The following is a 15113-nucleotide window of genomic DNA, read 5'->3' as shown; positions in this document are numbered from 1 at the left end:
CTGCTCCAGAAGGAAAAGTTGTCAACACTGTGAAAGGTAGGTACGGAAATAACCAATCCAATGCAAAATCAGACTGTTTAAGGTTGGGCTTTTACTTAAGGCAAAATAGAATCACAGCTTTAATATTCATAATACAGATATACACAGAATTTGTCCTGCCATTGTGAAGCTTAGTATTATCACTGCTTTTAAAAAGCTATAAAATCTAGTTTCTATCATAATCTACAATACAAAACTAATACAATAAACACATTCTGAAAGATCACAGTGTTTAAAACATCAGAAGAGCAGGGATCCTGCTTTTAAACGATAAGGTGCATTTCTAAAGAATCAAATCAATCTTGATTCTATAGGGCCTGTACCATATTATGGCTGCCAATGGCTATTACACTGAGAAACCAATCTAGGGTGCAGCATGTACTCAACAAACAAACACCATATGTTAGAATATATTGAATAATCAAGCATCACCAACACAAACTAGACATAAAATAACACCCTTTCTTAGTAATACCATTTAAGTTCCCTTAACTTTTTATTAGTATTGACATTTGTGTATATTGCAGATATATTGAGGGGAAAATGGGAATAAAACCGTTATAAAAAAAGGCCCTGCATATGCAAACGCCTCTGCTTCCCTCTAACTATAGGACCAAGCCTTACTCATTCCACAGGACTCCTGCACAGAGAAAAAATTGTGAGCTTAGAGCCCAGAATTATGTGGTTTTGCCTGTCTCACACTTGTGGAAGGTCCTAACATCACATCCCTGAAATCAAGTAGATATTCACCACTGACATCTGCAGGTGGCATGTTAGGCCCTTAAAATGAGCAAAGGAGGCCAAATCAGTGGTAAAATCAGACCATTGTTAGAGGAAATCTTTCTTTTTTCATGTGTGGTCATGTTAATGAAGACCGAAGCAGTTCAATTTTTGATCAGACAGCCTTTCTCTTCTATATAAAGTAGAAATAAAAGTCTGAATAGGATTTGTTTTCTATTCAGTATGGGATGTAACTGATGTCAGGACTTCTACATTAATTGTATGCATGTATAGTTATGCAGTGCTGTTACTCACTGCATTATAAAGTATCTTTGATTCAAATCTCATTATACGGCTAGGCAAAATAAGTTTTTAATGAATTTTCTGCCATTCTAGTTGGCACCCTTCTCTTTGAGTCATGCAATGAAAAAAAGTCAGGGGACTCCCTTGTTAACATTAAAAACAAATGACATTGTGTGTTTTCAAGCAGATTGCTATTTATAAATTGACTTTTTCAGAGCATGATGTAAAATGTTAAATATACAGGATACGGGACCAACAGTGACAATACTCATTAGTCAGGAGGCTCAATGGCTCAAAGGCAGGTCAAAAAATTGGTGCATGTTGGCTTTTTTAACCTATTTTTTAAACTGCCTAGCCACTGATAGTGTATACCACTTTTATTCCATTAAATGATAGGAGTAAGCAGTAGGTTCAGCTACAGGCAACTCCTTCATATGCAGCCTTTTTCCAGCATAGGATGACTTTGCTATAATGGCAATGAAGAGCTGTTCAAGGCGGCTAAACCCTGTACACTGTATCACTATCTGTGGAATGGAGCAAACTGTGCTATTCTCTTGGAAAATGTCTATTAACATCTCTAAATTGCTGTATTGTTTTGTGGGCCCTGAGCATTTTTGGCTTATGGCTTTGAAGTATGTTGTTCCCTCAGCAATGTGATATTTCCTTGTTCTCTCATTTCTTTTCAATTTAGCTTTCTGCTGCTTACTACTTTAGTCCAGGACGTACTCATATAAACGGAAATGTCTTTTCAGAGCAATCTAGACTGTGTTGTCAGCCAGCAATTGCTCATCAGTGTAGCTTTTCACAGAAAAATTACTCTTTAAAATCTACAGGGCAATTCTTATTCCTGATATATTAATCTTCCTACAGATTAGAATATGCACTCATGCCAGTGAGTATTCAAGGTATATAGGAGAAGATTACCACACCTGAGATTTACTTGTCAGACTTCAGAGATAAACTCTGTCCATGGATTACAGGTCCAAGTAACAAGGATATATTCTCAAAATGCATGCATATGCTAAAATAGGTCATGGTTTGCATAAAACATGCAACATGTTGGCAGATGCTGTTAACTGTATACATAGAGAATGATATAAGTACAAAAACTTGATTATGAAAGTTTCCATTTGCACACATTGCACCTTCATGTATCTGAATACAGCAGAAACCTACTTTTTTCCACAGTATTTTTAAGACTGATCAGTATTGTTATCATATTCTCTACATGTCCGTATAATTATTATTAGAACATCAAAATGGCATTACTTAATTGCAGAGTAGCAAAAAGGGTGACCACTTCACCTGCATTTGTTTGTGCATGTTTCCCAGAACTATTTAAAGGTGTATTTTGGGATGTTTAACCATTTCACTTGGTTTTGATTGTCTTAATTGAATTGAGATGCTAGAGAAGTGCACATGCTCCCGAGAAAGTCTCTCTTGGTTTTTAAAACATCAGTAACAGTTGATATACAGTATAATGATTTTTCATTAGCAGGTAGGAAATGGCAAAGTCGGTGAGAAGAAACCACCTGGGAGTGCAAAATAATGTAATGCAAATAAGTGGAACACCCCTCTTAAGCAAAATGAATCAATCTTATTTTCAAGAACAAAAGACTTGGGCTGCTGCTTCAGTCTTCTGAAGTTATTCATGGGTTGGGAAGAAAGGCAGGGAAACTGAAGGAAACAACGATGCAAACAAAGCACATATTGAAAGCAGTGGCACAAACCAAATACGTTATCATGCAGAGAAGTTGTGAGTAGCAGAAAAAAATGAAGATATATTTGCTAGAACTGTACTGCTGATGAGACACGTTGCATCTGACTCTATGAATCCCGAGAGCACTAAAACTGGACATTACAGATGTAGTTTCTCTCAAAATTGTTCCGTGATAGTAATCTACAGATGACCTATTGAAAGTCATGAATAGCATATAGCTACTTACACCAATTTGTAATCTACAGATTTGCTCACAAACAGCACCACACAAACACAGGTACATCACAAATAAGCACCAATACCCACACAATGCATCCTCTCTGCTTTAACAGCATAACCAGAAATAACTATTATCACTTAAATTCCTATTGCTTACACTTTAAAAACTAAACACAGTCAAGAAACTAATATTCAAACTTGATGTAGGATCTTGTGTTTTACACTTTGAAAGAGGCTTCTCAAGTTTCTGATAACACAGTCTTTTGTCACAGCACCATAGCAGAATCTGTTCAGGAATAATTTTTCAGTCTGTTAGGGCCTGATTCAGGAGCAGGAGGAGACAGCATCCTGCTAAGCATATCTAGTAAGGATTCCACGATCAATTTCTTGAAGCAGTAAGGAGGGAACACAAAGGATTCTGGATTTTTATTACACTGAAAAGCGTTGATGGCTCTGTTCAGGCTGCTTTCCTGTCAATGTCTTAAAAGCAACAAATAAAAGTTGCAACAGCATGTATGTAACAGCATATATAGCACAAAGGAGAAACAAAAAGCAGATAAGACAATTAAGAGGAAGAAAAAGATGAAAAAAACCCCTGCTCATTTAACAACAGACATTTTTCAGAGGAGCCCTGTGGTATGTTTACGCTGTGTTCAGAAGCTGTCACTACGGCCACTTTAACTTGGCTAGGTCAGGTATGAAAAGACACAAAGCTCTGAGAATGAGCTCAAATTGCCATGTCTGACAAGCAAGATAGATAATTATGTTCCGTGATTTTACAAGATGTATCCCATGAGACTGGATGTTTATGCTACTGATCTTAAGTGTCAGTAAAAAGAGTTTGCTGCCCCTGCCCTCATCAGTGCTGAACTCATATAACTTGCAGAAAGACATTTGGGACCTAGATTTTTGTGTGGTTGCACGGATTTTCTCATTGTTGGATAGACCAGCACTCAAATAACTATTTTCTTTCTCACAGGATTAGTATCAAAAGAAGCCACATGCATGGTTTCATATGTGAAGAATAGTTGCAGAGAGAGATTTGTTTTGTGGGTGCTGTTGAACACAACACAGAGCTTATCAGTCTCTTCTGAATGTACATCAGAAGGAATAAATTTTAGAAAGAAACACAGAGGGAAAACCACTAGAAAACTGACACCAAGTTCCTAATCTATATTTCCTGCCATTATGAAAAAATATATTAAAAGATAAATGCAAACATGACTGTTGGAAGTTTAGCATAAGAAAATAGTGTTATTTTATCTACTGCTATTATGGCAAATTTTAACATATATGCAGTATATATTACCGTATCAGCATTCATGACTTGGTTTGTTAGGATCTAAATTACTGTACTGATTTATTGTGCTCTATGTTTATTGAGGTTTTGGCAAAGATCTCCTTCAAGCATCTTCTGAGAAATAACTAACTGGAAACAATTAAATGTTGTGGCCCACTGATAATTAAGAAGTAGGCACTGGGGACAAAATCAAAATTTCATGATAACTATTCTGATATAGATAAATTCTATTAAGGCTTAAGTGTGGCGTTGTCTGGGTGGTGTATTTATCAAAATTCTAGGTGTTTTTGTTATATGTTTGCGTCTCTAAATAAAAGGATTGCAACAGCTTGAGTCTAGATCATAGCAGAACCTATTTCTCTGTCTTACATTAAGACAGAAAATAGTTACAGTACCTACCTAAATGCTATGGCACAAGTGTTGTTACTTACCTATGTTTTAGCTGAGTGACATTACCCTATAATAAATATTGAGACTGAAAAGCTACTACCATGGTGAAAAAGTGGATCAGCCAAGTTTTACCATTCTTAAACATTTGTTTAAAAGGTTTCCAGTTATGGAATATATTAGACACCTGCATTACAGGAAGCAACTAGAGAAGAATCCTAGTCTAAGTAGGATCTTCACTACTGACAGCTGTCTTTGCTCTGATCTAACAGGACCATTTCAACCAGGCTGTGCAGAGCGCGTGCACATCTCCACTGAATTTTTCACTTAGCCTCAAGTGTATACCTCCTTGTGAAATACATACTTCCATGTGTACACCTATAATCGCTCAGAGTAACAAAGTAAGTGACAGTAATAGCTTTCTTAAAAGACTTTTTACCCTGCAAGTAATAAACACATAACAACTGCGTGTAGAATTTTAACATTTCCATTCACAAAAAAATCCCTAAATTCTTGACAAACTGATAAAGAGCTGCATTGCTTTTTCCACCAATGGAATGCAGCTACTTCTATGATTAAATAATTAGAGCTGCACAGTGCAAGACAAAATAGCAGAAAACCTCACGTGCAGCTCATAACAATGTAAGCCATCTCATTAAAATAACAGCAGTCAGAGTAGGAATGGGATTACTACACTAAAATGCAGAAGGATTGCAAGACCTGGCTCCAATTTATAGCCTGCTCAAGGCTCACTGAAATGAAATGGGAACTTTAATCCATTAGGCTTTAAAAATAAATTGTAATCTCCTCCAGCTGAGAATGCAGGACAAGAGACTGCATTGTTTGGCAGTGCATGTAGGTCAGCTTTTTCACCCTAACTGCAACTTTTGACGTACTGGTATTCACAATCTGTCTTTAAAGGTAATTGCATTACATTATTCCCATGAAAATAAATAAATAAATAGTAAATATATTTTAAATATAGATATTGATTTTAGACTTTTTTTGTACAAATCTATATTAGTATTTTCTTCAGCTTTCAAGTACCATGTCATATATATAATAAATCTAAACCAGCATGTAATTGCAACCTTAAGTGCTAGTGCAACTAGTGTTGAGCAACCCATTTATGTCTATAGCTACAAATAATTTGGGCATATACATCATTTTGTAACCAGGAAAAGAAGCATTTTTGAGTTTTGTTATCAGGTTTTTCTTAAGATCTCTATGCCATCCAAAGTTTGCATTCAGTTTGCAGTTAACAATTTATCAAGGAAAACAGATTTTCCATTCTCTGAAATTTGTATATTATTGTTCTGAAATTTGTATATTTTTGTTCAGAAATGGTGCTATAGGTAATTACTTTTTAAAGGAAGCTTTTGTATCACTGAACAATACTTATACAGCAATGCTGTACCATGAAGAAAGCATCTGCCTGCTGTATCTTTGCTATACTCCTTTTTGATCCAAGTCTTCTGCATGGCCCTACTCATCTTCCCTGTAACAGGGAAACTATTGACAAGAAGTGATACAGATACAGTAAATCAGTAAGGAGACCAGCTCCTCACCACAGACTTAGCTCTGAAAGGAAGGGTCTAATTCAGTTCTCATTTACGCACATGAAACCCCACTAGCTGAAATGAACCAAAGAAACTGCAAGTTGAATATATAGCTATCTACATAATGATCATCATTTGCATATTAAGATGAAAGAGCTCCAAGATGCACATATATCTAATGCATGTTACAAGAACTAGTAGATGTGGTTTAGGTAAAAAATCCCAGATTTTGCCTTTGTGCAGTGTAGTGACATGTCTAGCACACCCTCCCCAATAAGTGCATTGCTGCACGAAGACTTGTTTTTTGCAGGTCTCTCTTTGAAACCTTCTGGATGCATCACTGTTTCTTCTTTGCATTTCTCTGTAATTCTAGCTTGCCTCTTTTTTTCTCCTGTGTAACAACCAAATTAAAAGTTTGATAAAGCCCCTCTCCCTCTCACTTGAGTTATTATATTTTGCTTCTTATTACAGTTAAATACCTACCCCATCAGATTCAATCACTTCCCCCATTTTTTTTATCACCAACCCAATTTTTTGGACTACACACTTCCCTCCCAACGCCCCAGTGTATTTTTTTTTTTCATCTGACTCCCAGCTATGTTAAGGCTAGCGTTAGTGGTACCACTGGCTTTTTTTGTAAATAGCCTTTCTTGAAAAATAAGTGAAACCGCAGCGCCCTTTCCCATTGCCACTAGGATGTGGCCTTGGAGAATGTTTCTCTCTAGACAAAGACACTGAAGAGAGGAAACTCAGCTTGGTTGGGTTGCAGCAAGTCAGTCAGGAAACACACGGTTCCCGAGAAGCCTTCATACAGACTATATACACTTTCTAAGGCCCGGGAACCAGCTTTAAATTCTTCTGTAAATAAGAACTCTGCAAACCTAAGAAACAGGGGAAAAAAAATAGTTATTATCTGATGTCTCTGTATGTCTACTTACTTGTTGCTTGAAAGCATCATTTAATAACATTCAATGACTGAAAAAGGTAGAATGTTCATTATTTAACATTACCTGGAAATTTTACACTCTCTCATTTTCACAATAAATAAAGTCCTATCAAATCTAGAAAAGCCAAATCTTTGTGAACTATACATATGTTATGCTTCTATGAGAGCTATAAACATTTTCTGATTTCTATGAAGCATATTATTAAACAAATACTTTTTAATAGCTTTTATCTTGGTTGTTATTTCAGCAGGATGTAAGCAACATTTTGCATCAATGCAACAAATTCTGTAATGCTGAAATAATTAAACGAATAAAATGTTCTCACTTCGAAGCAAACAGGTGAAAATAAATCACCCTAATTACTATACCTCTTCCCCTCATTATTCTATGCTGTATAGGAAAACAGTAACACATATTGAATACCGTCTTTTAAAAAATGTACAGTAAATGATAGAAATAAAATTAAAGATATTTGCACCACTGTGATAGAATTTTCAGTGGGATATAATTGCTTGAATCAGGATAAAATGGAATTGAGCCCACTAGCTAAGATGAACAGAACAATGTCAAACTGGCTAAAGCTGGGAATGGTAAATTTAAAATACAGTAAAACAATAGCAAAGCAGGTCCTCTACTTATTTTCTATGTTTAGTTATAAGAGATAGTGTTAAATGCTCTGCAAAACTGAACAAATCAATACAACAAACAGCATCACATTTTACTCTGCTTCTGGACTTGGGTACAGAATTTGACTCTTCTGACCTCATGTTAGGATGAGACCTGGACATGTGCTGTTTCTCCCCATCCATCCTGGTTCCCTCTGAAGGAGCACAGATTTGTGAGCAGAGAGGGAGGGAGATGGGGACAACCTGATAATTCTCCCACTGCAGGCAGCCTGGAAGCAGAACTGCAGGGCTCCCTGCTCAGGTTACACCTAAGGGTGGTGATCACAGACTCTGAGCAGCTTTATAAATGTTCCTGTAATTTTCCAGTATTATCCTGAATTCAGAAATGTAGGAATGCTAACCTTTGTGCCCTGTATATGTATTTTGAATTTCCAGTGAGCCTATACAGCAGCAGGAACACATAAGCACTACCAGCCACTCCATGGCATATTCCAGGTCCCTTCTTCAATAGGCCTTTCTGCCAAGTTAGCTCTCCACAGCGGATACAAGTGTCCAGATACTGAGGCTTCTTGGAAACCAGGTAAGCTTTAGCAAACAGGTATGCAATGCCTAGGAAAACAGCAGTGAGTTTGTCTTCTGTAATAAGTATGCCAAGGGTTTTGTAGAACACGTATGAAAATAAAGTTTAATGCATTAAAAAACTGCAGTCTCATGCTCTATGCATATCAACATTACATATATATATGCTACATATGGAAGGGAGTGTATCTATTATGCTAAAACCCAAAAACCATACAGTAAGAGGTACTTATATGCTCCTTGTGACAGCACCACTTTCAATATTTTCAGTGCATTATTAAATTTCAGGGTTTAGCCTAACATTCCCAGTCTTTTATTAATTTAAAACAGTAATCAAATTTTTGCCTTTAAAACAGTACATTCTTAACACTATCTTCTAGTGGTTTCAAATCCCCTTTTCACCTTACGTGCTTACACTGACAGAAACACAAGGATCGGTAAGATGATTTCTTATGTTGGCAACAGATACAATTTTTTACTGAATGAGAAAAAGAAACTTGCTCTTTTTTTTTCCCAGTGGAGTCCATGCTGCTTTATTCTAGTTATAAACAGTTATGCATACTAATTTCTATTTAAAAAAACAGGATTCTGTCGCTTTGGTCTGGTCTCACTGCATATGTCTCCATTAACAGTTAAGTCAAAAGCCACCCTCAAGATACTGAAACAAAGATGGCATCTTCCCTGCAGGCCAGCCATGCTGTAGAAATTTTTTTTTCCCTCTTAAAAATAAAAAAGGTTGGTACACAAAACCTGTTTTCACTTCATTACAGTGTGAGAGCAAGAAGCTTGTTCCTTAATCATACCAACAACAAGATTATGCATCAGCAGAAAGCACACTTAAGAGATGTTAATTATAATGTACCTTTTATGATTTAAATAGAACACCTTTAAAAGCAATGCATCAATGCTCATGGATATTCTTTAATAAAAGTAATTTCTTCTGTAACCTTCTAAGTTCATGTTACCAAGACAATTTGAGTAGTTAGCAATAAAATTCTGCCTGTGGGTAAAAAAGCAATTTCAAAATTGCAACATTACATGCCTAAATTGCGAAGGTATAAAACTAGATTCTGAATTGACAAGACATCATCCTTACCTCATGAGCCTAAACTAAGGACTGATTCTCTTTTATGCTGAAAAGCAGTTTTATATGGGTGACTTTCAGAAAAAGAATGCTTGTTGCTAATACGAACTCCCCTTTACACAGAAATACTTTGGTTAAATTCATGCATTATCTATGTAATAAATAAGCACAGCTTAAACTTTGATTCTGATGTGGGTTTGGGGGGAAGCTATTCTAAAAGGCCTTCCCAAAACTCACACTTTTTTCTGCATCTGTGTTATTTCACATACTATTTCTCTGTCCTGTCATATGCTGCCTTTTGACTCAGCTGTACCATTCTTTGAGGTCTTGTCACTAAAGGGAGCAAAAGTGGAAAACATACAGTTCACCAGAATTCTTTCATCTGTGATCACCTATGTTTTTAATGTGTAGGCTGCTTCAGCAACAAATAAAACACTCTTAACTGGAGCCTGAATAGTTTGTCTGCATCTCATAAAATGGCAAAATCAGTCAAATTTAACCTTAGATTATCTTCTACATGGAATCACCTAATGTGGAAAAGCAATGTGATCAGCATCTGGCTATTCACAGTATCAATGAGAAAATAACCTGGAGCTCCATGACACCAGTGTACAAGCTCATTCTCCCGCTCAATTGTCTCTCCCAGCTCAGGAGGCCAGTTGCTGTTCTGCTCTTGGTCCATAAGAAAATCAACACTCTGCCATACAAGCTCCTGATCTGCTGGCTGCAGGTACTCGTAATAGGAAAGCAACATCTGAAGGATTGATGAAAGGCCATGTGCTGCACCTGTAAAGAACAGCAACAGTCAAAGAGAGAGGGTACATTTAGGTCTTACCTCCATCTCACGGTAACTTTCTCTTCTTTCATCTTCTTTATGCATGTTACAATAGTGCTTGGAATAAATGATTTTTAGGTGTCTGACGCTATTTGTTACTATTTATGTCTTTTCCAGTTCCCCAAGCTTTGCATACGTATACATTTTGTCTTCTCTCACTCTGCTGTGACTGAGACTCAAGTGTGTAAAGCTAACACTGAACTTCAACTGAACACCGTTTCAAGATATTATTTTTCTTGACACACTACTGAATCTGGACCAACATTCTGAAGTCTTTGTTGAACTCAAATTGAAACTGCACCATAAATAGTATTTGCAATTACTGACTCACAGTATTGATCAGTTAACACCCAGAGTTCAGTGCAAGAATCATCAGTACCTGCCAGGATCTGTGTAGCCACACAACTCAGTGACTTCTCCCTCTGTTCCCCTGCCAGAGAACTCACTAACATCTTCAGATCAATCTCATGCTTTCTGCAGTATGATATTATGCCTTGAGGACCCCACTAAGGATCTGCTAAATGACCCTCTACCACTGTTCCAGATGAGCTCCAAATAAGCTGCTCGTGTGATGGGCAGGAGCTGACCACATAATTGAGTTGCACTGCTATGGTCAAAAACACTCTGAGTCCCTGCATGGCAAATAACATCCTCTGACAGATCCTCTGGTAATCTTCTCCACATGGGCATGGCCAAAAAACCTCTCTTTGTCTCCATCTGGCAAGGGCAGGTTTACCACGGCAGAGGGAAGAGGGAATGAAACTGCTGCCTGCTGCTACCCTGGTGCAGCACAGGCACCTCTTGTGTTCTTCAGTGCTACGCAGCATCAGTCCTTCCCTCCAGCTCCGCGATCCCATTTAGCAGTTTTAGGAGGCCCCAATTTAGTCAGGAGAAATCCCACATCATGAGTTTTATACATTTTATTTCAGAAGCATCCACTGGCTCAGCATCTACACACAGCATCACTTTCAAAGTAGCTGATGTGTTTTACTCACCAAGATATTCTGTTCCATAGTAGGAATACATAAGTGGGAATGGTTTCCTCTTCTTCACTGCATACTGTTTTCCTGATTCTAGTATGGCCAGGCAAATTGATTTTATTTGTGCTGGGGTCAGCACCTAAATGGAAACATCAAAACAAACATCAAGCCTATTACAGTAAATTTCTTGTTTAGACATTTTTCAGGACTCTGCTTTTTTTCCTAGTGCACAAAAGAAAATACTGCCTTTAATCTTATGAGCATGCTGTAATGCACATCCTTATTATATCCTTATGTAAAACAGTAAATTTACATAATGTTTCTCAAAACCAGAGTTTCATCCTGTCCCAGGAAAGTGAACAACAAATCTTTAGCTGCACAGATGAGGTGAAAAGAGGCCCACTAATAGCTCCTGCCTTTTCTTCCCAGAGATCCATCACTCTGAAGGAAGCTGACAAGCATCAGGCAAGCTGCAGAACAACAGCCTCCAGACTGAAGGAACAGACATTACGAGATGACAAAGGAAAACAGACCTAGAGAAGAACTGAATGTACAGGCTTTATTGGGACATATTGAGCTAGACAGAATTTTCTCAGACAATATAAAAAAAGAGGAAGCATGGAAGAGGGTACTATATTATACTGAAAATCAATACTACATATGCAGGTTCAGAAAAATCTTAGGAAAAGAATCAGGCCTTACTTTGGAAAATACTAAGGAAAATGAAATGCAAGACCACTTTCTATGAGAAGAGGCTAGCTTTGTTTACGGGACTTTATCATCATGAACAGGTCAACACTGCCTTTAATGCAGTCTTAAGAAATGACTAATTCCTTACTCTTAGTCATGTCAAAAGTAAGATTGACAAATCATAAATTTCACCAGACGTGAACTTTTCCAAGTTGCTGACATAGAGCATTCAGTGAGGAATTGACTTTACTGGTTTTCACTACAGCTGTAATGATACGCAACTCACTGATACATCAGCAATTTCCTCTGTACATGTGTACATTACAATTATGACCAATACCTAGGTCATTAACATAATCCAGTTGAAGTAGTGCTTTGGCTTTAGAGGAAAGCCTGTATGGCAGTTGTACTTTGCAAAAATATATTTCAACATATGAAAAAAGAATTGAGAAAGAAAAAAGGTAAAATGAGGCAGAAAAAAGAAAAAGGCCGAAGAAATACCCTCGAGAAAATAAATAATAATCCTAAAACTAACTGAAGTTTCAAGATAATACCTTTAAAATGATTCTGAACTCATTTGGGTTTGCTATAATTTGTATTATTGTAAGATTTACTACTACTACTTCAAGTTTAAAAAATACTGTTAGAATTAAGTATGGAGGCAACATCTGTTATAAACTGTATCCTCTCACTTGTCATGTAAAAGATGATATAACTAATGAATGTCACTTAGAACCTGACTGAAAACTAATGGCTGAAAAATTCCATTTGTCTATCTAACCTACCTCCCTGACAAGAAGGCATTTTATTACAGCTGCTCCAAATGACAATTATATTTGTACAACCTGGAGAACAACCTAGTTCTGATCTTGATTAGTGCTCTTTAATGTAAATGCAGTAGAAGTAAATAAACCATTAACATCTGGAGACTTCACTCATTTCCAGTAATTTTTAAACAAACTGTTTTCACTTCATTGAATTTAAAGAAACGGTTTAAATCCTAAGCAAATGAGGAGATCAGAGACTTGGAGAGAAACACTGCATTTTTCCAGAGCTCTCATTTTAGCATCTTGCAGTTTGGGACCTTTGTGAAAGGATTAGTAAGGTAACTCTTTAAAAATAAATGTGAAGGATAAGTTCTAAGCATGCTAGTTAGAAAAATCATGTACGTTCATTTTCTGTATGAAATGGTTCCTTTACTTAATAAATCAACTGCCTTTCCATACAACATGTTTTGCTAAGCTCATTTTTATGTTCAATGCATTTAATTTTTAAATGGAATTAATGACTATTTTAAATTGATGTAAAATTCTACCCAAATCCAGCATTGGACAATGCTGCAGGAATAAGTATCAGCTAGGAAGAAATCCATTGTTCACAATTTTTTTAATATAAAGTAAGTGTAAAAAGTCAAACACTTAAGCACTGTGATCACTTAAGTGTAGGCACAGTATACATACATACATAATGAAATCTGCTACAGAACATCACCTCTGTTTCAGAATGCAAAAAGAGCCCACATGCCAAAGCCAGATGAAAAACTATTATTTAAAATAGTGATTAGAATGGATGTTAGAAATCAACCCATCCTGACTCACTTTCACGTTACCAAAGAATATGGAAAAGTAAATAACCTGTGTTTCTCAAAAGCAACCTTCTCTCTGGTCACTTAAACTGACCTGTAGATGTAAGGCAGGTGGAAGACATGTCCTATCCAACAGCTAAATAAGAAAATTTTTGTGCTGACTCTACATTTCTATTACCAAGTGCCTTAATCCACATTCATTGTCGGGCTGCTGCTTTTTTTTTCCAAAACATTTAAATATGAAGGATTTGTATTTGTTCCTTACTCTAGGAAACAGCTGTCCATAACAGAGACCCTCACTTACCATTCCAAAGGCTGAATAACCAGAGGTCACATTTAAGATCTCCATTGGCTTGCTACATTTCATTGCAACCAAATCTCTGTTAAAACCTGCTCAGCTTTCTTCCACCTTGCCAACAACTAAAATCTCTGGATAGTCTCTCTATGCTCCCTTGCAATATTTTTAATAAAACGGCTAAAAAAATTACGACCAAAATAAAAATCATAGAGTATATTAATAATAACAATAGATAGGGTAGCCATGGTTCAACAAAGTTTACCTCCATTTTAGTGTAGTTGCAATGCTTCCTTGCCCTTGGGAATTACTAAAGCGAGAAATTTAATTAGGGATGGCAAAGAAATGGACTGATTTTTTTTTTTAAAAAAAGCTTTTAAAGGATAAATTGCATATTAATATCACGTCCTCTGGTGAAAGCTGTCAGATGCTTTGATGAAGAATAAAGCCAATATGAGAATATGCCACCCAGAAAAAAAATTCATGCTTGAGATAGCTACATTTTTGAGAAACTTCTTGAACGTAATTTTTCATATGACCTGGCCACACAGTAGGTAAAATTATTCTTTATCATGTCAGTACTTAGCCAAAAAACTACTGACACTAAGAGATATACTGCTGGTGGTTTAGTATTTAAGCTAACTCTTCGTGTTTTTAAAGACACCACTGCCTATCCTATCATATTAGAAGTGTTCATTTTAGTTTCCTCACTAGATCAAAGTTTGGATTACACGTATTCCACATTCCCCCTGCAATCCCTTTATTAGTCGGTCAGTGGAGTTCCTTTTTTGCTTTACGTTGTCATTGAGTGGTACTGTGTGCTGTTAGATGACTGTTCCACTCACACTGGCGACAGCTGCCTTCCCATATACCTTTCACTTTAAGTACAACACTTAAGCAGCACTATGATACTTAGTATTTGTACCATTGCCTGTGCTTCAGAGCCCTACTTATAGTAAAAAGGCCATTGTGATTGCTTCTAATGTCTCTCTGTTTTCCTCTGTGGCACTGCAGATAATACGCCTTCTCCCATTAAGGGACTCCACAAATTTCTGAATTATTTAAGGTAGGTACTTTATTCAGTAAATCCCTGCTAAAAGTCAGAAAGTGCGTGCTACCTATACAGCAATCACAGAACATTGTCCTTTTTTGTTGTTAGCAATCTTTCTGAGCCTGAGGTTGTTTAGTTGGAAGTACATAGTTTCACAACTTTTTAATCTACTAAGAGAGATTTCATAATACTAT

General features: G+C 36.6%; 1 protein-coding gene across 1 annotated transcript in view; it reads right to left on the bottom strand.

Moving 5' to 3' along the window:
• Window positions 1–72: 72 nt before the first annotated feature.
• The window catches only part of LANCL3 (LanC like family member 3), a 38190-nt gene continuing 23149 nt past the window's right edge, over window positions 73–15113 (bottom strand). The window contains exons 2-5 of the mRNA XM_054084462.1: window positions 11314–11437; window positions 10072–10269; window positions 8222–8429; window positions 73–7128 (exon numbers count right to left, since the gene is read on the bottom strand). Coding sequence (XP_053940437.1) covers window positions 6969–7128; window positions 8222–8429; window positions 10072–10269; window positions 11314–11437 — 690 coding nt within the window. The 3' untranslated portion in view covers window positions 73–6968. The remainder of the gene's footprint in view (window positions 7129–8221; window positions 8430–10071; window positions 10270–11313; window positions 11438–15113) is intronic.

This window comes from Cuculus canorus, chromosome 1 (assembly GCF_017976375.1).
Source record: "Cuculus canorus isolate bCucCan1 chromosome 1, bCucCan1.pri, whole genome shotgun sequence".
NCBI lineage: Eukaryota > Metazoa > Chordata > Aves > Cuculiformes > Cuculidae > Cuculus > Cuculus canorus.
This window is presented reverse-complemented; position numbering and strand designations above follow the sequence as displayed.